Source organism: Channa argus, chromosome 4 (assembly GCF_033026475.1).
Source record: "Channa argus isolate prfri chromosome 4, Channa argus male v1.0, whole genome shotgun sequence".
Lineage (NCBI taxonomy): Eukaryota > Metazoa > Chordata > Actinopteri > Anabantiformes > Channidae > Channa > Channa argus.
Window position 1 is genome coordinate 24,981,354 of NC_090200.1, and position 24,634 is coordinate 25,005,987.

The 24,634-nt window shown below is 39.2% G+C and overlaps 2 protein-coding genes across 8 annotated transcripts in view; one reads left to right on the top strand and one right to left on the bottom strand.

The window, feature by feature from the left end:
- Nucleotides 1–420: 420 nt before the first annotated feature.
- On the bottom strand, nucleotides 421–7,747 carry tsnaxip1 (translin-associated factor X interacting protein 1). Of its 2 annotated transcripts, none has more exons than XM_067501619.1 (11): nucleotides 7,168–7,747; nucleotides 6,937–7,045; nucleotides 6,590–6,730; nucleotides 6,391–6,484; nucleotides 5,812–6,008; nucleotides 5,430–5,571; nucleotides 2,448–2,614; nucleotides 2,213–2,326; nucleotides 1,379–1,488; nucleotides 1,084–1,207; nucleotides 421–967 (listed from the first exon to the last, which is right to left on the bottom strand). In XM_067501619.1, exons 2-11 carry the CDS (start codon nucleotides 7,003–7,005, stop codon nucleotides 878–880), a joined length of 1,248 nt encoding a protein of 415 aa, XP_067357720.1. In that variant the 5' UTR covers nucleotides 7,006–7,045; nucleotides 7,168–7,747; the 3' UTR covers nucleotides 421–877. The 2 variants fall into 2 exon arrangements, with proteins under 2 accessions (XP_067357720.1, XP_067357721.1); XM_067501620.1 differs by having other exon boundaries at nucleotides 425–967; nucleotides 2,448–2,611.
- A 154-nt stretch (nucleotides 7,748–7,901) lies between these two features.
- Nucleotides 7,902–24,634, top strand: part of ranbp10 (RAN binding protein 10) — a 33,047-nt gene continuing 16,314 nt past the window's right edge. For 5 of the 6 annotated variants that reach the window (XM_067501615.1, XM_067501614.1, XM_067501613.1 and 2 more), the window contains exons 1-3: nucleotides 7,902–8,224; nucleotides 15,830–15,941; nucleotides 18,659–18,711. In XM_067501615.1, the coding sequence (XP_067357716.1) occupies nucleotides 8,038–8,224; nucleotides 15,830–15,941; nucleotides 18,659–18,711 (352 nt within the window). In that variant the 5' untranslated portion in view covers nucleotides 7,902–8,037. Of the gene's footprint in view, nucleotides 8,225–15,829; nucleotides 15,942–17,013; nucleotides 17,035–18,658; nucleotides 18,712–24,634 lie in introns of those variants that run through there. The other variant, XM_067501618.1, reaches the window with a different exon arrangement.

A 24,634-nucleotide genomic window follows, 5' to 3' on the forward strand; every position in this document is an offset into this window, starting at 1 on the left:
ACATAAATTGTGCCGAAACCAACTGAACCATTCCTCAGGTGCTCTCCCAAGCTTTCTGGGGTGCCGGGAAATGAGGTAGGTTTGGGGACCGACACTGGAGTAGATAATGCAGGAAAACGTGACCTGAAGCTAGTGGGACGAGTGAGTGACCTTAGAGAGGAGACAAGAGACATCTCTCAGATTTAGATGGCCCAAACACCCTCAAAAGCTCCTCAGAAAACAGCTCAAAAGTGGAGGTAGATCTGGAACCCCTCTCCCATTCTGCCGTTCCCCACCCACAATTGGCCTAAGAGCAATGACACAGCGTAGGCAAACCTGGATTGTTCAGTGGGGAACACAGGTTTCATTTTAAATTGGAGAAAGACATTCTGACATGGAGGAACAGGTGAGTGGAGTATATAAAGGGAAGGCAACAGGTGAAACCAGTGAGACTAATCAGGCAGTGTGGAGGGGAGAGAGACTGAGGAACCGTAACCAGGGCAACACAGATCAGAGTCACAGGTGTGAAAATTTGTAATGAATATTGCAAGACCAAAACAAACAAACAAAAAAAACAAGAACACTATGTGAATGAGGAAAATTAATGCTATAGTTATTTTAGTAAGTCACATGTGGCAAGATTACATGAACCCAGTATTCAATTTGCTTACTTGATAGATAGATTTTGGTTTGATAAAATGCTGAGTTCTCATAGGATACAATGGAGATATAAGGTATCGATTGATTTGTGAGTAATAGCAGAGATTTATTCAACCATATTGCTGTATATACATTTGCAGTTACCTTAAAATGAAGAACTCTTCTAGCATATATTGTGGTAACAGTCATTAATCTGTGACCTTTTGTTATAACTTGTCTATATGCTGGCAAGATGGCCTTAGTTGCCGCCTGGAAGGTGATTTGATGTAGCATTTTGTTTGGGTTCATCAGGACCCGGATGTAAAGCTGTTGCACCAAATTCTGCAAGCTGTTGGAGCATTAAAAACAGCCACAATTACTCTATTCATTATGGATTAAACACATATACAATTATTTAACATTACTGGTCTAGCATGAACTGAGTTGATATCTGTTGATATGTACCAGGCTGTGCAGTCTTTGAGAAGAGATGGTTTCATTGCTGCTGTCTGGTTCGTTTTGATCTGAAGCCACAAGTTCATCTATTTCCTCATTGGACTTAAGGGGGAACGGTTCCCTCAGAAACACCCTATACATACACACACACATATACACAAACACACTCTTTCAACAGAGAGAAAGCAGAGTGGATATAGTTTTACTTGAATCAAGGGTTTGTAAATTTGTAATTTTGGGCCCGATTAATAAAACTGAAACGACTATAATTGTGTGTGATTTTGTGTGCATTTGTTAATATAACCTAAATTCCTGGGCAGGGAGTGTGCTGCTCTCAGAAGTACCAGAATTGATCCGCTGTTTTAGTTGCATAGACTGAATCTGGTTTTGCCCTTGAGACACACACTCATCTATCTGAAAAAAAAAAAAAAAACAGCAACAAGAAAAATAACTTTTAAGGAATTGTTGAACATTTCCCAAATCATTTCAGTTAGACGATAATATTTAATACTTTAATATTTATCCAAAATATAAAACTGAAGCCACGAGGTTAGACAGAAAACATTTTTTTATTCCTTTCAGCTTATCCCTTGAGTTCAGAGTCGCCACAGCGGATCATTTTCCGCATGTTGATTTGTAACAGTTTTTACTGACACAACCCTCCCAAATTTCTATCGGGCTTGGACCGGCACTGAACAGCTAGGGATGGGAAAGGCCTGTTGGGGGTTCAGTGTCTTGCCCAGAGACACTTTGCCATGTCGACAACTGAGCTATGGCTGCCCCAGGAGGTTAGAAAACTGTTTACCTAAATCAGTCTGAACATAATTTGTTCTTGTGCTTAGTACCAAAAGCTAGATAATTAGCACCTTATATCTCATTTAAATAATCAATTTTAGAATTCTATATAAACTTTGGTAAATGGTCTGCACTTATATAGCACTTTTCTACCTGTTGGCACTCAAAGTGCCTACACTGCTTCTTATTCACCCATTCCCACTCACAATTACACACACATCGATGGGTTAGCAGCTAGCCAACACCTGGAGCAACTAAGTTGGATGACCGCTCTACCTTCCTGTGCCCCAGTCACCCCTTAAATACATTTCCACAAAAATGTATTTAATTATATTTATCTTACCTGTACTTTAGTGGAGTCATATATCTCATTGTGAAGGCTGCCTTTTTTATGGAGCTCCAGCAGAGTGTCATACTCACTCTTCAACTGATTAAAGTTACCCTGCAGTGTCTTCAACTGAACAGCAAAGAGGAAAATACCAAGAAAATGGTGAAGGATATTGATTTTAGATCATTTCAGTGTATGTGTACATGCTTACATATACAATCTCGGCCATATATGTGAGTAAATTAGTTACCTGCAGAAGAGTCTCTGAGTGTGTTTTTTCCAGATTATCCCACTCCTGTCGAGGCACAACATCCCAGTACTCTGCCTTCATCCTCTTGAGCTCCTCCTGAGCTTTAGTCAGGTCTTGTCGACATACTTTCAGAGACAGCTGTAGCTTCACAGGGTCCTTAGACTCTACTTTCATAATGAAAACAAACTTTAAAGGACAATACACTTACTTACTACACACTTTATGCTTAGATATTTATATTTTAAGTATTTAAGTTTCTTAAATAGCTAAAATGAAAGGTATAATTTATTTTTTGATTAGCATTTAAATACAGTACTTTACATGAAGGAATTTCTACAATAAATATGTAGCTGGAGTTACATGGACCAGTTCATAACCAGGCACATTAAGTTCAGGTCAGAAAACAGTCCAGCCATAACTTTTTGTTTGATGTCAATTTTCATTCAGATAAAATGTGTAAAAGAATAACTTCTGTCATTTCTTAAATTATTTGTATTTTCACCAGAATTAATTTCTTAAAAGCCAACGATGAATTGCCTCTACTATAATGCAATCTTGGTCTGTAACCTAAATTACCTTGTTTTTCTGTGTCACAGACCTCTGTTGTTGTTGGAAGGGGGCTCCACACACTGCCCCAAAAAGCATTTTCTGATTGAGAATCATTGCAAAAGGAGTGGCTATAAAACAGTAAATAAATTTTTCATAATGTCACAAATACCTACAGGCCAAACACTGGGGTGGATGACGCTGTCATCTACTTTCTGCACTGGGAACTGACTCACCTAGAAACTGCCGGAACCACTGTGAGTCATGTTTGTCGAACTTCTCAAGCGCTTTCAACACGATTCACCCTACACTACTGCGAGGCGAATCTTGACGGAGCAGGAGTGGATGGACAACTGGCTGCGTGGACAATTGAATACCTCACCAATAGGCCACAGTACATCAGGCTGTGTAACTGTGTATCTGAAGTGTTAGTCCGCAGTACTGGGGCCCCTCAGGGAACGGTGCTCTCACCTTTCCTCTTCACCCTTTATACTTCAGACTTCACACACAACACCAGCAGTTGTTATCTCCAGAAGGCCTCTGATGGCTCAGCCATTGTTGGCTGTGTGTCAGAGGGGAATGAGCTCGAGCACAGGTCAGTCATCATGGACTTTGTGTACTGGTGTGAGCGCCACCACCTGTTATTAAGCACCAAGAAGATAAAGGAGATGGTGATAAACTTCCGGAGAAAGACACTGCCTCAAACACCGGTGAACATCCAGGGCTTAGAGATTGAGGATAGTTTTAAGTACTTGGGTGTTCACCTCAACCATAAACTGGACTGGTCCCACAACACTGATGCTCTGTTCAAGAGGGGCCAAATTCACTTCTACCTTCTGAGAAGACTGAGGTCCTTTGGAGTGTGCAGGTCTCTGCTATGGACATTCTAAAATTCTTTGGTACCCTTAACTATCCACTAAGCTGTTGTATGCTGGGGTGTGGACAGGAATAGACTAAACAATATGGTAAGGAGATCCAGCTCCCTTCCTGGGCTGCCCGCTGGACTCTGTGGAGGAGGTAGTTGAGAAGAGGATGTTAGTCAAGCTGATATCCATTATGACCTACACACCTCTCATACACTGCATCAGACAGTGGAGGCTCTGTGCAGCTCCTTCAGTGGCAGAATGATAAACCCTCAATGTAGCAAGGAGCATTACCGCAGGTCCTTCATTCCCACCGCTGTATGTGTGTACAACTTGGAGGGCACTTCAGTTCGGATTTTGTCATCTCATTGCTCACACTGTGAAGGTTGTGATTGTGGTCAACCCGCTTTTCCAGAGCTCCCCCAGATAATATTATCTGAACTTCTATTGATGTACAACTGCTCCGGGTGATGTCATCTCGAGGCATTTTTCAGCCAGAAGAGGAGAAATATTTTGAAATAGGAAGGTCAGAGAAAAGTTTATTGTATATTTACACCTTAAACTAAAGGCATGGGAGGCAAGCTGAAAATTGGTGAAGTTGCCCTTTAATTCTGTTTGTCCAGTATCAACCGGAAAGTCGAGAGGAGCCATAGGATTATTTTATTTTAACCCCAGAAATCTGTGAAGGGAGCCAAGACGTTTTATTGAAGGAGGTTGCTAGTTTGCATGCACTATGGGCCCAAAATGTGTAAGAGTGAGGAACATCTGGGAAATTTTAAAGCCTGGAATCCAAGAATGGGGATTTCTTTTTTGGCATGTGCCATTGAGCAACTTTAGGATGAATGGTCACCATATTTCAATCCAGTATCCTGGTTTCATATTGCAGCCATGCGTCAGACTGACAGACACTAAACATGAGTAGAAGCAATTCATTGTTGGTTTAAGTCTCTGTTTGGTAACTTTTTAAAATAAAGGTTTTTGAAAATACCGCAGTTACCATTTATATAGTGAGCTTTAGGTAGAGGTGCATACTTTAGTTTTGAACAGAGCTGAGGCTAGCTGTTTCCAGTCTCTATACTAAGCTGTTAGTTGCAGGGTGTAGTTTTATGTGGACCGATAGGAAAACAATATTGATCTTCTCATGGGACTCAGCATATTTGCCAATATGTCAAACTATGTCTTTAAAGTCAGAACAAATTTTTTATTTATTAACTAGGATGAGACTTTGCCAGAGACTTAACCTAAAATCAAAGTATGATGGGCAAGGTTCTGAAGGACAATAAATATGTAAGCAGTAATGTGATTTCTTGCTAATGCTCCCCTAAATTTTAGTCTAAAACCAATAACAATTTCTTTGATTATTCTATTGAACATTTTATCTATCAGAACTTGGTGAAAAACAGCTATCACATTAAATCCTAAATGATGTCCACAAGTATCATGTTTTGTCTAACCGACATTTTAAATATTGTTAGAAAAAATGCAAATCCAGGAAATCAAAAATTCCCTAATTCTTAAAATTTTAGCACATTAATTGTCAGCCAGTCAGCTAGATGAATAGTTGCTGCTTTACCTGTATTTTCATGCGTAGCTTGCTCTTCATTCACAGAACTACCTTTTTGTTCATTGAGCTGCCATATCAGCAATTTGCGAGCATCAAACTCTTCTCTATACTGCAGGTACTGCTTAGACAGTTCAGACTGCAGATGGTCCACCTGGTGTGGGACAGAAGACAGTGAAGTGGTGTAAGAGAAAATAGTCAAGATCTATTACTTAACTTAATATCCTAAAATGATTCTTTGATTATCAAATAAAACTTTCATTGGATAAAGAAAATCTCTATCTATGACTTATATAAGTATAAAAGAAACTAATTAATCTGGATCTTAACTGCACCAAGATCTAAGCCTTAAAAAGTTACATGAATAAATAGACTAATAATATATCTGATTTACCACTGCCTGCATGGCCTTTTCTTTCTCCCTCATGGCCTCAATGTTCTTTTGCAGTTGCAACTTCTCTCTTTTCAAGGCTGCAATCTCAGCCTTTTCCTCTCCCCAGCAGGCTTGAATCTTCCTGTCGCATTCCTCTCTCACCAGCCTAAGATGGGATCGCAGTGGTTCCAGTTCTCGGATTTGATCCTGCTGATATGCTGATAACACATGTATAATGCATGATAAAGGATCTATTATTTAACCATGTTCTCAGGAACTATTGCAGTTTAAGTGGAACATGTGAACCATGAAAAAAGGTTGCTTTGTATTTTGAGGCTGATTAATAGATTTGTTCTTTATTTTCTTATTGTACTTTCTTATATTCAAAATACACTCGGTTAGCAGTTTTTTAAGTGCCCCTAGTTTAAACTAAAACAGTCTAATTACAGCAGCCTTGACATAAATCTTCTCCTGGTTAAGATGTTTGATGACTGAAATATGTAATGTGAAATGCACTATAACTCTCTAAAGCATAGTAGTCTGCAATTTCTTAAAATTGTAATAAAATTATACGATGAGCTTGCTGACAGAGCTACTGACCCAAAGTGTTTTCATATTCCCTTTTAATGGCAGATAGAATTGGTTGGTAGGTTTTGAACTCCTTGATGAAAAAAACAAACACATTCCGGTAGACCTGTGGACAAAGCAGATTAAAGTATGTCAGTACTATGTCAAAGAAAGTGTATAGTATTTTCTAGATTAATTATAAAACCAAAATATAACGAAATAAAAAAAGCACCTGCAGTTTTAGTTCCTGACATTTTGGCTCACTTTCATTGATTCTTTGCAGCTCCTTCATAACATAGCTCTCCAGTTGCAGCAGGAGTCTGGGCTTTTTCCCTGGACTTACATAAATGTAACTGCTTCCTGTCCAGCGTAACTTTATGGTTTACCACAAACATACACACAGACACACACACATTGCCAAACAAAAAGGAGTAATCACATTGCTGTAACAGTGGAAGAGGTGGAACTTTGAGTAGCTATTGTGACAAATAATAGGCTATTTACAGCAATCAAAATACTTGTGATTCAAATAACATAAAGCAGCCTAGTGAAATTCAGCTCTTTTTTATGGATATTTACTTTTGTCGCTGCAGATGGTTGGACAGAAACAGCATCAGCACTTTTTCCTTCTTTCCTATCCCCCGACATCTGGACAGTGTAATTTGCTAGACTGTGGTCAAAGTCGGGTCTAAAATAAAAGAAGAACAAAGCTAAGTTACATTGAACATTGTGTATCAGGTATTTACACGGTAACAACGCTACTATTTTATAATACAATATTTTCGTTTTACATCAGTGTCTATCACTTGCCTTTGTTTTTGTTTCGGCGTTAAAGGTGGAAATTTGATCTCTTTGTTTGGTGAGATCCTTAGTGTTTATAAGAAGGCGAACAAAAACTTTAAAAGCTCCTGCTCCTATAACTCGGTGAGTGTGTTCCGTTTAGTTTCACGTTAGCGTCTCAGATGTTGTAGCACTGTTTCCATAGTAACGAGGACAGCACGCAGAAGGCCCCACACAGTAGTCCGCGGCGCGCCTAACTAGTTACTTTTTAAAGTGGGGACGAGGAAAACAAATTACTTTCTAACCAATAAAGTACAGCTTGTTTATGTACATTAAGCCTTTCTAGTACTATCAAGAAATGTATGATATAAAAAACAGTCCAATGAATAACCCAGTTTAAAAACTATCTTCCAATAAGTACAATAAAGAAGCGATCTTTGTCTTTAGGAAAACCCATATTTGGCTCCAATCTTTTGGTACTAGTGATATTAATGATTTCTATTTAGCTGACAAAGATGTTTGTTCCACATTCTCGCACGTGGCCAAAATAAGACCAAAACAATGAGATTCCTTTATATAACGCTAATATTCAACTGATTATAAATGTTGCGGCCTAAAAACTACATTTCCAAGAGACTTCTCTGACTGTAAGCCCTAAACCAGGGGAGCTGTGTAGTCATTTCTAGAGACATTAGCACAAAAGCCTGCTTGAAGCTGAACTACAGTACCCAGACGGCACTGCTCCAGCCTACTGTACATTCTGCAGCTTATCCGGGGATGTCACACCACTGCTATTTTCTCCTCTCAGTCCCTCTCACTCTCAGCCTACAGCTCCAACGGACAGACACGGGGCTTTGGATAGAAAGAGACGAACAATAAAATACAGGACAGGGGCCAAAAATGGCAGAGCTTGGAGCGTTAGGGGATCTTGCTTTTAACTACCAGGAGCACGAGTTGAACGAGCGGCTGAAGCGGCTCTACCCGGCTGTGAACGAGGAAGAGACCCCTTTACCCCGATCCTGGAGCCCCAAGGATAAATACAGCTACATTGGGCTGTCACAGAACAACCTGCGGGTCCATTACAAAGGTTAGAGAGCTGATGGGTCTAAACAAGTGGTCACAGCAGCAGCAGAGGGTCTCAGCTCAAACCTGTGACAGTGTTACAGAGAGGGTCTCTCTCTCTCTCTCTCTCTCTCACCCGCACGCACACACACACACACGCAGTATGCGATTATGTTGACTGTGTGTGTGTGTGTGTGTGCGCAGTCCTGGTAAATCTAGTCTGAGCTGCCTCTCTTGTCCTATAACCTTGCTTTGTTTCACAAATGAGTAGAGGAATGCCCAAATGGGTGACAGTGAAATCGATAACCCTGACAGTTGGTCATATTACCACCACACTAAAATTCACCTTCAACAACACGTCTTTTGTTTATTCACCGTTTATGACGTTATTTGTTTGCAGTAAGCTGACTGTGCGTTTGACGGTCTCCATAGTTTGTAGTGGAAGGAGACACTGGCAGCAATAACGACGCACTGACAGGGATCTTCCAATAAGCTAACTGATGATGTTAAACAAACAAGAGCTAGCTAACAGCAAGCTGTTTCTGGAAGAGATACAGTAGTTAGCCTTGTGGCTAATTAGCTAATGTTAGCTAACCTAGCTGTTCCCTGGGACTCATATTGTGGTGGAAACAGTGCTGGCTACAACATGGAGACGAGCCAAACTTTGTAACCTTCTGCAACGTAGGACTGAGTGTATTAAACGCTGCAGTTGTTTCGTTTTTGACCACAGCAAGCAGCAAAATAAGAGAAAAAATGGACACTTGTGTTTTCTCGCGTGATTTCAGTGGCAGTGTTCTGGAAACCTTTCCCAGAATTCGGACAAATGTTATTTTCCAGCCTGGAAACTACCTGTCCAACTCCATCACATCTGTAAATGCCCTGGGCACCCCAACAGGCTCATGTCCGAGACCTTAGCAAGAAGGCAGTTCGCTCGTAATAGCTGCTGTGTGGCAGCAGGCCTCTGCGCATAACATTAGGCCAAATCTTTAATACCGATCTTGTACTAAAATCTGTTGTTTCGGGAGAGTCTGCTGTTTTTACAGTGAAAGCACTGCTCGTCAGTCGCTACAGTCACTCGCGAATGGGATTCGGGTGGCTTTAAAACTGTCAGCATTGTCTGTCATTGTCTTATGTATCTAAGAAAATCAAAACAAAGTGATATCTGTCTTATGTCCTGCTGTCACTCTTGTGCCCTGCTCTGTTATTTTTCGTCAGGCGACCCGTCAGGGCAGCAGACCCTCCCCCCCGCAGTTACAGGAAAGTCACTCCTGCATCTCATGCTCAGGATGTGAGAAATCTCCATAGAGGCTTTGCAAGGCCACTTTGGGCCCTGTTGGCTGTTGACGTCAGTGAAACATGCAGAGGATGAGAGGATGCAGGCAGACCGTGTAACCCATTTTGAAAGGTTTATTTGCCACATACGTTGTGACTGTCCTGCTGTTTGTGATTATCAGAGAAGACTTCTTTGTTAAAATTAAGACTTTCAGGCAGATGTAATCCACAGACTATTAGTATGGCACAATTGATCAGGTCTGTACTCATTATGTGAACACTTGTCAAACTGGATATAATATATTATTATGTATCCGTGATGTAGAAGTGCATAATGCAGATATTTTGTGGAACTTGCTACATGTTGATTACTGTTAATAATTTGAGAAATTTGTATTCGTTTTACTTAAGTGTTGTTGAGATCCCTGCATTCTTTCTAGAATTACCCATGAACTTGTCATTGGCACTAATTAATGAATGGGCCCATGCATTTCTTTTTAACACAAGACAATGCCATGTCATGTTTGGGCTATGTAGAACATTAGCAGATGAAGTGACACTGCTTGTTCAGGGATGGCATATAAATAGATCTATTCTGGAGTGTGTAGGACAATTTTTCTTTTCCTGGTTGTTCTAGCTCCTGCTGTGCTTCACCCTTGTGGTTTGGATGCTATTTTGACCAGTGTGCCAATTTCCTTTGTTCAATGCCACACTGTCTTCTTAGCATGTTGTGCACAGACACACATTAACCTACAAAGTTTTAATTAATATGTAGATAAATAAATGTCTCTGGCTCACTGCCATTATTTCTGTCAGTTCACGCCAGTTTTTTTTTTTTTTTTTTAATCGTAGCGATAACCACTGGCCAACAAAAAGTGTCTGAACAGAGGTTTGTTCTGTTGTTGTTCTAACATCTGCTATGATCTCCTTCTTATGTTGGCGGTATTTGTGTTTGAGGCAGTGGAACATATCTGATTCACCTTTCCACCCTTCATTGGTTTGGGTTTCTGAAACAACTTAAAAATGACAGATGTTTGATTCACATGTGATTTGTTGTTGAAACATTTCCAAACAACAGACACTTCCCATGTGCAGGCTCAGCCTGCCATAACACTTTTGTGTTTGTAGACTCATGTGACATGCCCACCTTACAGCACATATTCAAATATGTCATTATACAACTATATCATCGGTGCAGTGACATAAGGGTAATTATCACAATATATTGTGGAAGATACGGTCAGGTACAGTTCCAGTTTTGACTGTGTCTTTGTGATAAGCTGATGAAGGGCTACATTTAGGAAGTATAAGATTATGCATGCTTAATGTCTGCTCATTTTGCTCATTTTCTTGTCGTTGCAAATACAGCTAATGGGATTTGCAAAAAACTTCTGATTTTGCCTTACACTTTAAAAGCATATCATGTTTTTATTCATGTCATTTTTCTCATTCAGAAGACACCTTATCCTGAATCTTTTTCCATGACACCTACCCTTGATCTTGAGTTTTCCATCATTCTTTTTCAATCATCCTTTAAACTATCCTTTCAACCTTTGTATACTGCAATCATCTCCATAGGGGAACATGTTCGTCCTTTTTTTATGATTACAATTTTGGCATGTAGGAAGTCGGCATGAACCCTCAAAGTCATTGGCAGGTGATATAATTATTTTCTTGCTGACCCTTGCAGTTATGCAGATGTTGAAACTATAATGTGCATTTAGCCTCCTTTGAATTTCCAGTGACTCTGCTTTCATGAATCTCCAGTGCTCTGAAAACCCACTGTATTTAAACAGCTCAGCACCAAACAGCTGACAAACTTAGTACTTAGGTTATGAACATTTAGGAATTTAGCAGCTAAAGATTAAGCTCATTCCCTTGGATGTCACATTAAAATAACTTCTTAAGTAAACATATATATTGGACTTAAAATACTTTTAGAGAAAAAGAAAAAAACTTTAGGCAGGTCTTCATTTCAAATTCTTTGCAGATAATGGACCTATTGCTGACATGAAGGTGCTGACCTTCTTCCCAGCCACTTCACACTTAGCAGCAAAACTGATGTAGTTTGCGACAGAGAAGCAGAAAAACATAACTTGCCAAAATATGACAGAGGACATCCTCCAGTACTTGGCTGCTCCTTAAAATTCTGTCCTTGAAAATCAGAAACAAAATACTGTAGATGACAAAGCGCAACCTCAGCTTAGTCAATCTATTCAGAAAATTTGACAAGGTGCCAAGCATAAAGACAAAGCTTCTGGTGCAGTTATACAAGGACTTAAATGCTCATAGTAATGGCCACAGTACCCTATAATGTCATCAGGACCCCTTCTACTAGGACAAGATGATCAAACTTTAACAAACAATTTCAGATACAAAAGCGACATTAAGTACTGGTAAAAGTTAGAAATCTTAATCAGGATCATTAAAAAAAAAATAAAAGATTGTTGGAGGGACCTCTTTGTTTATCTACTGCAACTTGTTTTAACCTGCATGTATTGTACTTAATAAGTGTATTTTGATGTTGTTGGATTCAGAGGTTAATGTCATGGGTTGGCATCAACTGCTGAGTCTGCACCTCCATGTCCTGTCCAATTATGTTGACTTCCATACATTATTTATTTATATGATCAAATCTGAAATTCACATCCTTTCATCGATTTTGAGTCCATAAAATGTTTACGACATGCCTGTCAGAGAGCAGTTCTGGGCTCTCAAAGTTAAGTCTGCACAGCCACACACGTAGTAATACATGGAGGAGAGCTGTGGCTTTAGAGTTAGAGCATAAGAGAAACTATTTTATTTTGTCAAAAAAGGCACCTCTGTCAATACATTAATGATATGCAACATGAGTATAAATCTTCAGTGGTGTTGCTGTTAACAAACTTGCTTAAGGTTGACAGAAAATGCAAAATGCAAGGCAATGTAGAAGAGTACTGATGACAAAGGGGAACAAGAAGTGCCATAAGTCTAAATATCTAGTGTTCAATGTGTTAAATGTGTTTGAGGAAATATCTATATCTTGAGAAGTCCTCACCCATAGCCAGCTTACCACTGGTGTTACCATATTCTACCATACCATAAGTTTTATTTTTAACAGCAGCTTTTAACTCTGTGAAAAACATCCGTATTTTATTTAACTTATATTGACTGAATGATAAAGTAGAATGATGAACTGATAAGATTTTGGTGGTCCGTGGTCAAAGTCCCTATGACCTCATGTCTGTCCCATTATCGTCAATACAATATCTCTGGAAATTCGGGAGGGAATTTCATTACATCTGGCACAAACCTCCACTTGAACTCAGAGATGAACTGATTAGAATATGAGTCTGCACAGATGTGTGTAAACTGCTATTGCAGTGATTCTAGTTTTTACTTTAAGGAGTTTTTATTGTGCTGCAGCACATTTTCCCCAGTGTGAAGCAGATACAGCAAAAGCAAAAATAAGCCAGTCAGGACAGTATTAATAGTCACAAACTCTGTAAATCCAACAACCCTTCATTTCAGTAGAATGTCTGTGGTTTGGGTTTGATTAGTTTTGAGTTAATAATTACCATAATTTTTATTCCTGTTATTCATGCTTGATTGACACGTTTACACAATGTCATTTTATATTTTTTTGTAATAGCAATACATTCTTTTAATCACAAAATAAGCAATAACGTTTATTAATTTGCACCAGTTACTGCGTTCTTTCAGATTGGAAGGATGCACAATTGGATTGTTTGAGCATATGCGCCCTAAGCTTCTGCCCCTGATAGTGACAGATCAATAGAACTCAATATTTCAATTTTTCTGTTTGATGGACATTTTTTTATTGACCAAATGACAGGTATTTTTACAGCAGTAATTTTGACTAAGAGCATGGTAACTCTTGTCTATTCTAGTGTCCCAGTAAGCCATGATTCTATGACAGTGAATCATGATTCATCATACCTGGACCCTGAAACTGCAGCAAATAAATAGAATTCAGGCATAGTGATTTTTCTTATTACACTTGTCTGTGTGTTTTTATACTATGATATGACAAAGGATTGTGAAAAGGTCTTTTAGTAAGTGCAGACCAAACATGTGAACACATGTATTTAAGGGCAGCATATTAACCTTTGATCTCTGACCACTGGTGGAAAGGTTTGATTTGACATAGCAGCTGAAATGTGTGACGCTGCAGGACCAGGGCTGTTTAGAGAGGTTTACAGAAGAGTACAGCTTGGTCTTCTTAATTAAATAACATGATAAATAACATTTCAGTGGCGATAGGTTTTTCACCCATCTACAGTTTTAACCATCTGATATTAAATTTTGACGCTTGGTTTGTCATTTAGACATAGTATTGTGGACAGTGTTGTTAATAGAAGTAGCCATTTGTCCTGTCCGTCTGTGCAGTTGTAAAGAGACCTGTTGGCCTACTGAGGAATCGTTTTCATGAGAAGCAGCTAAAAATAGATGGCATGAATGTTGCCCCAACCATCAGACCAGACAATCACACAGAAACACATGTGAACAAACTTGCTGGTCACTGACATTAACATGTAATGACATGCCTCGGATAACAGAGGATATTTGAAAGCAACAGTTATTCTAAGTCTAGGTTGCTACTACAGTAGCCTGATTTGTACACCTTCAGTTCCTCTACAGACTTTTTTTTGACACTGTTTCTCTGGGACACTGATGCACACATGTATCTGTATATTTAATGTGTTGGGCATGTTCTCCAAATTCTAATTTGAATATATTTATACCATCTGGTGGTTTTAATGTTGAGGTAGACAGTGGATAGCATGGGAAAAACGTAATGTTGGCCATGATCGACAGATGTCAGAACACAAACTGCATCATAGCTTGCTGTGTATGGGAATATAGACCTGAAAATCAGGCTCAGTTTCACTCAGTCATATGATCATTACTTTACCATATGTCCCATGTGTCCCCAGCTGTAGCTTTCTCACTCTTTCTGTTTGTGACACACACACACAGCAGCAGCCTTAAGGTGTCTCTTGACAGCCAGCTGCTTCGTTTAGGGTTACAGCCCGTCTACATTTCATACATACTCATACACACACATACAAACAGCCCACAATGACCTGTTATGTGCACAACACGATGAGTAAATGTAACAGAAAGAGATGCACAGGCTTACTGTGGAGCCTAGATTTAAGTTATACAATGCACTACTGAACATGGGAGTCTCTTTTCCTCTCTCCCTCATGACCCGAGGGATTGCATAAGCAGCCATCTGAATATAGAATGACAGAAAATAATGACTGTTGTACTACAATGTAAATGGTCCAGAGTACATGAGCCCTTTGACCCTGTAGATCACTTCTTTGCCAGAGTGTAAATTGACTCTGTAATCTGTATACACACACATCGAAAAAGACAAAAAAAACAATGCCACGTATAATCATGTAAGAAAAAAAGCACCTCAACAAAAGGTGTTGAAAGAAAATCATTGTTCTTCGAGATTCATCTATTACTGACTAATCACTAAATGTACTGTAGGTCCCAATGCATCAGGTCAAGAGAGAGTTGATTAAAAAGTTGTCCTAGAAAACAGAAAAAGTTTGAGAACTTGGTAATTAAACAGCCTTTGTAAAACATGGGATAAAGAGAAATGAAATCTGATCAATTTAGAGTAAATCAGCAAAGTCACATCCTAATATAACATTTTCACACAACTGATAAGCAATCCCCAACACTATTGCAGTATGTTGAAGAAAGCAGTCAGACTCTTGTCAGCTGGCAAGGCTATGTGCACTGGAATCCATTTATCAAGCCTGTTTTATGTTAGCAAATCTGGATGTAGGACCAAAGGTTTGTATCTTAAAATGTAATCTTAAATCTCTTAAAAATGTTGAAAATAAGAAAATGTATAAAGTCCTGTAACAAAACAGATGGGTACATATTTTCCACTTCTGCTTAGACTTACAGTTTTTGTTCAATTCATTCACAAATACTGGTTTGAAGATGTTAAAACACCCATTGGTGCCAAGTTGTGGACAAATGAATTACCAAACCATTGCCTCTGACAGTGTAGGAATTTAGCTTAGCCAACTTTTGGGGAAAAGTGTTGTTTTGCTCTACCAATTTTTGTATACCAGGGAATGTGTTACTCTGCCGGTTACATAATAATGAAAGTGGTAAGCTAATGTCATTTAAATGTTGTCTGGCCTCTTTCCAGTGGAACTACAAGCCACCACTGTGCATTACTGTGCATCTACTGTGCATATACTGTGCAATAATGTGCATTTCCCAGCTCTGGGAAGACTTAGATCCTAACATACAATTGCCTTTGGTGTATATACTGTATATAATATTTACTTTTCATGAACATTTTGCATATTTTCTCTTGTAGGACATGGTAAGAATCACAAGGACGCAGCATCAGTGCGAGCCACACACCCAATCCCCGCCGCCTGTGGGATCTACTACTTCGAAGTCAAGATTGTCAGCAAAGGTCGAGATGGGTAAGTGGACAGAACTCTGTTCAAGCTTCATCGTGTGTTTCCTATAGTATTACAGTAACATTTGTGCTAGTGTCAGATCAGTTATTTTGCACAAAAAAAGACTTAATTAACCGCTGCTTTTCTGTATATGTACAATAATGTGCATCAGCTTCATGCTCGGGTCCACGGATCACTGCACTGAACTGGCATATTTTCGGAGAGTATTATCAAAGGAGCAAATCTCATGAGCACAAAGTCCTCATCATGCGAGCTTTTACCTGTTATACCTCATGCTGGTTTCTAGGGCAATTGTAAGCTGCAGTAAATGTGCAGACTGATAATTCAATTGATGTTTTACAACTTGAAGGAAACTTGTCTAATCTGACTTTTTTAGATGATATTATTGTTGATAATGAAGGGAAAAAATCACTGAAACATACTCTTATTCTTTCATAAAGTTTTTTGATTGTTACAATGATGACATACTAGATGGCATGGAGTGCACCCAATTCAGTCCTATTAAAATTGCTAAGTTTCCTTCTTCCAGATCCCAGCCAAAAACAATTACCCAGATGCTACTTGTGCTACAGCAGGCTTCCATGCATTAGCATCATTTCATTTCAAGACTTTCCAACTAATATTGGAAATAATTATTAAAAATCTTGTCTAGGGTGTGGGATGCCTGTATTTACTGTAATTCCTTTTCATATTATTTTGTAGCAGTCTAAGGCTTTTTGGGCCAGTGTGCATCATGTGATAAGTTGCAGTAACACAGGTTGGCCACTATGTCAAAGTGGTTTGCAGTCCAATGCTGCTCCTGGTTGCATGAATACAGTGCCACCGGTCAGGTGTGACCAGAAAAGCTTTTTTCTCTTATAGACTGTTGACAGGAGCTCCAACTGCAAACAATGTCAGTTATCACTCTTCATATTACAAATTTGTAATCAGTGAACATTTGTTATTTGTAAAACATTTCCACAGGCTAGAAAAGTGAGTTTTATTTTTGTTATGTCATCACAATGTCAAGTCTATAGGCCAAGTGAGAGCGTGCAGGCAGGGAAAGCAAGGAAAACGTAGTAGAACAAACCCTGAAGGTAGAGAACTAATGTACCAGGTGAGCAAATTTCATGCCATCTTTGAGTGCTTAATGCATTCATGGTTAACATACTGTGTTAACTGTATGCTAAAAATCGTAACAATTTAAACATAACATTTAAATATGGGTAACATTAAGGTGTTCGCATGCTAAATCTAACAGTTACTAGTATACATGTTTGTGACCTAGTAAAATTTAGGTTTAAGTTTGATAGAGTGTTTGTTTTGTCTCGTGATGTGAGTAGTATTATCTTTTTATTATTTTTATTAGTAGTAGTATCTTTCCTCATCTTTGCTTCTTAAGATTGTTCTTATAGGACCAGACATCCTAAGGTCACATTGGTAGGATGCAAATTTGTAAACCTGCTTAAGCGTCATTTTCTTTACCTTCAATCTACATAAAAACTAATTTACATCACCATTCACTGTCATTACCAAATACAACAGTGCCTCCCAATATGTAACTCACGACATCCTTCAGATTTTCGTTGCCAGTATATCTGCATCAGCCATCCTGCTCTCTAAATGTTTCAGCAACAGAGATAGTTGCATTGGTAGACATCTAAACTTTTGTTTGATATCAGTGCCAGTGAAAACAGATTTTTCCCAGATCCCTCAGTTAGGATCTCAAAGACAGTTTTCCAGAGTACTAAATTTATGACAACGGTCACCAACCTGTTTAGATAATTCTAAATACTGACGGTGAAGAAAATGAAGGATAGTTCTTCATCCTATCATACAGCAAGCCATACGGTGAAAGTACAGTAAATCATACTACTGCCTCTGAGCTGGAAGTTATGGCATTGTTGATCAGTATCAGTGACCATGTAATTGCTTTGCCAGATGTTTGGATTTCTGGCTTTCCAAATTTACCTTTTGACCGGTATTTGCCACTGGAATGAGAATTCTCCTATTTTCCCTATGAAGAGTCTTAGGTTGCATAATATACTGTTAACATTCCCCAGTTCCAGTTGAACAGCTCAGTGTGAATCACACATAATAGAAAGGAACAGTAAAAGACAACTCCAATGTGGGAGTGTCTGTGTGCACAACGACTGCCTAAACTGCAAATAAGAAAGCCTTCCAAGTCCACTAGAGCTGAAACACCAGACAGAAGTGTGATGGCATGGAGCGATTTGTCTGGTCCATCGGAGCAGCAGCGGAATCTAACTACAAATTCTTATTTAAGTTGCAGAAAGGAATTGTGACATACTGGGGAATGCTGTGGACATTCCTGCCATTCTTACACTGCAGAAACTGTGGCAGCAGTAGGGACATACAGTCTTAACATTCCGCTATAATAACATGTAAAGTGTGTGTATTTCTTGGTATTACCACTGAAACTGGGCTACAGACTGAAACCCAAAATACACCCAAATATGATACTTACTTCCACAATAAAGGAAGCCAGTCTTAGCACAGTCGTGTAGACAGTCTACATGTTTAGTATATAAAAAGGAGATCAAATACCCAAGTTGCCTCTGCCAGACACTTATCAAAAGAGATATGTATAAATGTATCAGAATATTTTAATTGTTTAATTACATTAGAGTTAGAAGGATTGAATGAATACATTTATATTTAAAGGGGGTGGATAATATCTAATGTGTAAAATTGACTGAAAATTTCCTTCTTGTGTGTAGGTACATGGGTATTGGCCTTTCTGCCCAGGGAGTCAACATGAACAGGCTGCCTGGTAAGTAACGTGAATTATATCACCATAGCATGAACACCTAGGGGATTGAAGAGATGGCATTTGTTAGACAGATCGATGCCGAAATTAATTTAAGAATGTTACAACTGGCGAATGGACATAAAAATGTATTGATATAAAAGTGGTTAAATGGAGTCTTTGGTTGGAGCAATCCGTGAGATGAGGTGGAATAAAGATTCCCAAGGTTGGTCATGAATGGGGCTTATACCAAGTACTTCATCATGCAAGCATCCAGCTATTACATTGGTTTGCTGAACAAGAGCCAGAATTTCAGCCACTTAGCAGTTATTGCGGACCAATGCTTTCACAAGCTGAGAGGTAAAACATTCTACATTGCTCTCTGCTTTTGTTCAGATTTTGGTTACAGTGCAAAATGCAAAAAAATGCAAATGCAAAACGTATAGGGTTAGAGGGCTGAATCCATCAGCCTATAAGTATTAGAAGGGTCAAGTTTTTTACAGCCACACCAGAGCTGTTCAATTGTAGTGTGCAGTCTGTTGCTATTTGCACCCCCCATTAAGAAATGTTCACAAATAGTTTCTATGTCCTCCCTTTGCCTTTATAACCTCCTCAAACATCTTTGGGTATCCTCTGGGCTGGGTTTTTATCCTTTCAGTTGTAATTTTAGCCCATTATTTATGGCACATTTGTTCCAAGTCTACCAGAATGCCTGGCTGTCTGCCAAGTGCAGCCTACCTCAAATCGATCCACAGGTTGTTTTAAAATGATTTTTAAGTCTTAGGACTGGGAAGGCAAAGTTAAAACATTCTGTTCTTCCTAAACTATTACTGAGTTGACTTTTCTTTGTGCTGTGGATCACTGTCTTGTTAAAGCTTTTTTTTATTGATGGTAGGAGGCTTTGCTTCAAATCTTATTATATTGAGCTACTTTCACTCTTTATTCTCCATATGCAGAGCTCAAGTGCCTGATGCAGAGACACACCCCCAAAACATCTGCAAGGCTCCACCATGTTTGACTGTGGGAATGTCAAAGTTTTTGCTCTTGCTACACATACCTGTGTAAATTATGACCAAATAATTAATGTTTGGTTTCATCCAACCACATAATCTTGTTCCAAAACTCCTATGGTTATTTCACATGCTCCTGAGCATACTCCAAGCATACCAGACTTGTGCAGACTATGCTTGAATTTGGACTTTTGCCTCTCAGGACTTTGTTAGGTCCCTTGCTTTGTGTTTTAGAGTTTTAGACGGCTCTCAAGCAAGTTGTTTAGTGCCTCTTTCAGGTATTTTTCTTGGTCCTCTACTTCTTGATGTGTCCATGTTTCTTCCATTTCTGGATTACAGTCTTTAGAGTTAGTACTGGTGTCCCTAAATTATTTGAGATACATTTATATCTCTCTCCAGCATTATAAATGCTTTAGCAATTTCATTTTGAGGTCTTCTGAAAGCTGTTTTGCTGATTCAATTGTTTTTATTGTTCTCAGAAAACTGCTTGAAACTGGCCCTGAAAATGTATCCCCTTGCAAATTTAAAGTTCAAGCCCAGTGTGACAGATGTAAAGATCAGACATTTGTTTTTAAAATTCAATCTAATTACCTAGTGGCTTTATTAAATAAGGATGCAAACTGTAGCGCTGATATACTTTTTCATGATTTTGTAGCTGTATGCGCATTTAAATATATATAAAAAATATATTCTTTGTACTCTTTTTGCACTGTAAACTTTGGGACCTCAGGAGGGGCTGTTGAAACCTTGACCCTTTAATTACTTATTGGCCCTTGGTTTGCACCCTGATTGCAGATCAAGCTTTGACAATACTATGAATGTGGTTGGTTCACTTTAGATTGTAACTTACTGAATGGAGAGGTTTGTTATAAGTATTGTGAATACTAGCTTACAACAAAGTGGTTTGTAAATGAAGCACATGAAAGGGTGAATTTTAAGGATATATGAAAACGGCTTTAGAAGTGCCAACATTTATAAGATTTTGGCATAAAACCAAGAGGAGAAGAGGATGTGTGGTGTTGCTATAGTAATTAGATGGGGTTTGTGTCTGAACAGTCTAACATCTGCAAAAAGAACATGCCAGGACATGTCAGGGAGCAGTCATCTGGATCAGTGTCAAATTCTGTTGACTTGAGCTTGTGGTCAGTCCTCTGACTAAAGTGATTTAAGACAAACCTTGCTGCTTACTTTGTAGTTATATATATTTTTTATTTTTTTATTTTGGCACCTGAGCCAACGCCTAATTAAAGTATGTAGCAATGGATTTTTCACAGACTGTTCTGTGTTAGAAATTTCACCACACTAACCACATGAAGAATTACCTGTTAATCTCAATTAGCTCACAACTTTCATGACAAATTATTAATAGTGTTTCATTATATTAACAATTATTTTTATGAACAATCATCATTATTGACAGCTAGTTGAGATTGTGTTAAACTTATGCACAAAACTATGCAATATGTATTATTAAAATACTCTCCAGAAAATTAGTATTTTACTTACATACATGCTTTAGAGGCCAAGACTAAACAAAAGTTATGTGTAGATTCATTCTGACCCTAATCTAATGCATGTATCCATGACATCTGATTAATGTGCTGAATGTATTTCCTTTCTTAATAATGTGCAAAAAATGTGTGCCGTTTACACTTTTATCTTCCCTGTCTTTGTCGATGCCTTTGTGCACTTGTTGATTAACATCTCTAACAGTTGTGTTGGTCCCTGCCTGGTGGGGCGTGTTTTCCCTGGGTGGCTGTAGTGGCGTTCCCCTTTGGGCTAGTCAGTGGTTGTGGTAATGTTGTGGCCAACGTGGGTGAAGCTTTGCTTGTGAGCACATCCGTGGCTACAGGTGGGTTCACACTTTAGATCGTAATAACCCACCACAAGTAATCGCATTAAGAGTGGGGGGGGGGGCATGGGTATTAGGGCATTGTGTGTTAGTTAGTTGGGAAACTCCATCGTGTTGGTTGCATTGTGCATTGGGTATCATCACCTGGATTGGGAGGATTGATTAATTGATAGCTGCTCCTTCTCATGAAGCTTTAGATAAGTGCACTAAAGTGCTTAAGCCAACTGACCATTATTGTGTGGAGCTGGGGGATAAATGTTGTAAGAAAAATATTAAAGGGGCTTTAAGGGCGTAAGTGATTGAAAAGGGAGTTTTGACATTGGATTCAGAAGTTTTTGCTGTTTCTCAGACCCCAATGGCAGTCCAAACACAAGGTTTAACTTTTGAACAACAAAAGGCTTTACTTTTACTGCTAATGGAACATGATAAAATGAACTATGAATGGGAATTTAAAACAAAGGTGATTTCACCAGCAAACCGAACAAGTCAAGCTTGACTTCTAGGGATACCGTTTATCTGAGTGGGGATAATAAGACTGTGGATCAACAGGAGCATTTACTATGATTTGCCGAGCGGCTGTTTGATGTTGATGTAATTTGATGTAATTTGTGGCTCTTCCCTCCGTTTAATAAAAAGGATCCCGGTGTTGTAAAAGCTCTGTCCCAACATATTTTATTATTTGGTATCCTGAAAGTGATCCAAAGTGATCAGGGCTACATTTTTTCGTCTCATATGTTTGGACAGGTATTCAATCAAGGTGTTGCATGTGAAACACAGTGAGTCTTCAGCGAATCATGTACAGAGCCAGGAGGCTCTAGGATGGTTCCATCAGACTCTGAAGTCTCTCCTGTGAGCGTATTGCACTGAGCTGGAAGAAGGAGCTGCTCTGGCTGATGCTTGCTGCTGGGGAAGCTGTACAGGAAAGTATGGGCTTTAGCCCTAATGAACTTGTGTTTGGACATACTGTGCGTGGCCCGTTGGCTGTTTTGAAGGACAGTTTTGTAGAGTTAGAGCCCCCCCAAAAAGTTGGTCGATTATATCAAGGGCTTTAGACAAAACTTGTTTGTTGCCGGGTGAATGGCTAGAGAGAATTTGCAGTTGTCTCCAACTAAAATGATGAATACTGTCCCTTATACTGTCACAAATAAAATGCAGATCTTAACTATATCAATGCGACGCCAACACAACTTTATTCATGTCAGTCTTCTTAAACCATATTACAATGTTTTGTTTATTGGTTCAAAGGATGAGGTGGACCACGCTCTGCCAGTTAATTCTGTGTCTGATGATGATGGCACTGAACCAGAGCATGGGATGTTGCATGGTCATTTGAAAAATTTTGAATACCTCCATAATTTAGATAAGTCGCTTTCTCTCAATCTAAACAAAAAGAACTGGATGATCTTATACTGAAGGGTTCTTGCTTATTTGGTGACATTCCTTCCCATATTGTTTGGATAGTGCATTATATTGACGTTGGGGATGCTTAGCCAGTTACACAGTGGTTTATCGGATATCTCCTGACAAGCGTACACATCTGGATAATGAGGTTGAGTATATGCTACCAAATTATGTAGCTGTGCCGTCGTCCTCAAGCTGGGCATCTCCCTGTATCCTTGTGCAAAGCCAGATAAAATGACAAGGTTTTGTACCAATTTCAGAAAGGTCAATTCACTTACAAAACCAGACTCCATCCATTGGCAATGTATGGACGATTGTATAGATCAAGTGGGATCTGCTAAGTCTGTAAATAAATTTGCTTTACTGTAGGGGTACTGCCAAGTACCTTCGTCCAAATGTGTGCAAGAGATTTCTGCATTTATTACATCATCTGTTTTTTATTCATATACTGGGATGCTGTTCGGGTTGAGAAATGCTCCGGCAACATTCCAGCGGTTAATGAATATGGTTGTTTCAGGGTTGGAAAAATGTTCAGTTTACCTGGTTGTTATGATCTGGTTGTTTACAGTAATACCTGGCATTCTCACATTCATGACATTGGTGCACTTTTTGACCGGTTGGCTGAGGCGAAGCTGACCATCAACTAGGCAAAGTGTCAGTTTGCTTTGGCAACAGTTACATATCTCCGTTGTGTAGTGGGGCAAAGTAATGTAGCTCCTGTTCACGCTAAAGCTGAGGCTATTGCTCGGTATCCACAGCCTACAACTAAAAAAGAACTGCAACATTTTTGGTAGGATATTATAGAAGCTGAAAAGCCTAGGCCAAATTTGTCTGGTTATGTGAATGTCAGCAAGCATTTGAAAATGTGAAGTCCCTTCTCTGCGGTCCTCATGTTTTGGCTCCATCTTTGCTTCATCTTTTACTCTTCAGGTGGATGCCAGTCAAGTGGGAGCAGGTGCTGTCTTGCTGCAGATGGATAACCAAGGGTTGATGAGGCCCAGTTAGTTTCCTTTAAAAAGAAGTTTAATCATCACCAATTCACTTATCTGTAATTTTGGGCCTTGCAACACTTTGAATTGTATGTAGGAGCGGGACTGGCACCCCTCGTACTATATACAGATCATAATCCCCTGACGTTTTTAGCCTTCGTTTTTTTTGGTTCTTTTGGCTTATCCTTCAGGCTGATCATTTTTTGCATGTTTATTTGCACAGTTTTTACACCCTTCCTGACGCAACCCTCCCCAATTTCTACCTGGCTTCTACAGCACAGCTGTGGATGGGAATGGGCTGTTAGGGATTCAGTGTCTTGCCCAGAGACACTTCTACATATAGCCAGGACCGGAGAGCGAACCACTGACCCTGTGGTCCGTGGTCGACTGCCTTACCAACTGATCTATGACATTCAACATGGAAGACAAGAGAATGTTTTGTACTGCTCCAATTCAAAATTTAAATGTATTAGTTGGTTTAAACGCATTTGGCAGCTGTGTTGTCACGTGCACCTCCAGATTAAAGTTAATTGTTCTTGGCCTTGCTTTTATGATTCTGTTCAGCTTCCTTTTGACCGGCTGCCTTCCTTTTTCTGCCAATCTTCTTAATTTACTTCTCAGGTACCAGAGTTGGTGTGTGCTGGTGGATGACACGTCACTTTGGGAAGTAGTATGGATGCTGAGGTTGAGCCTAT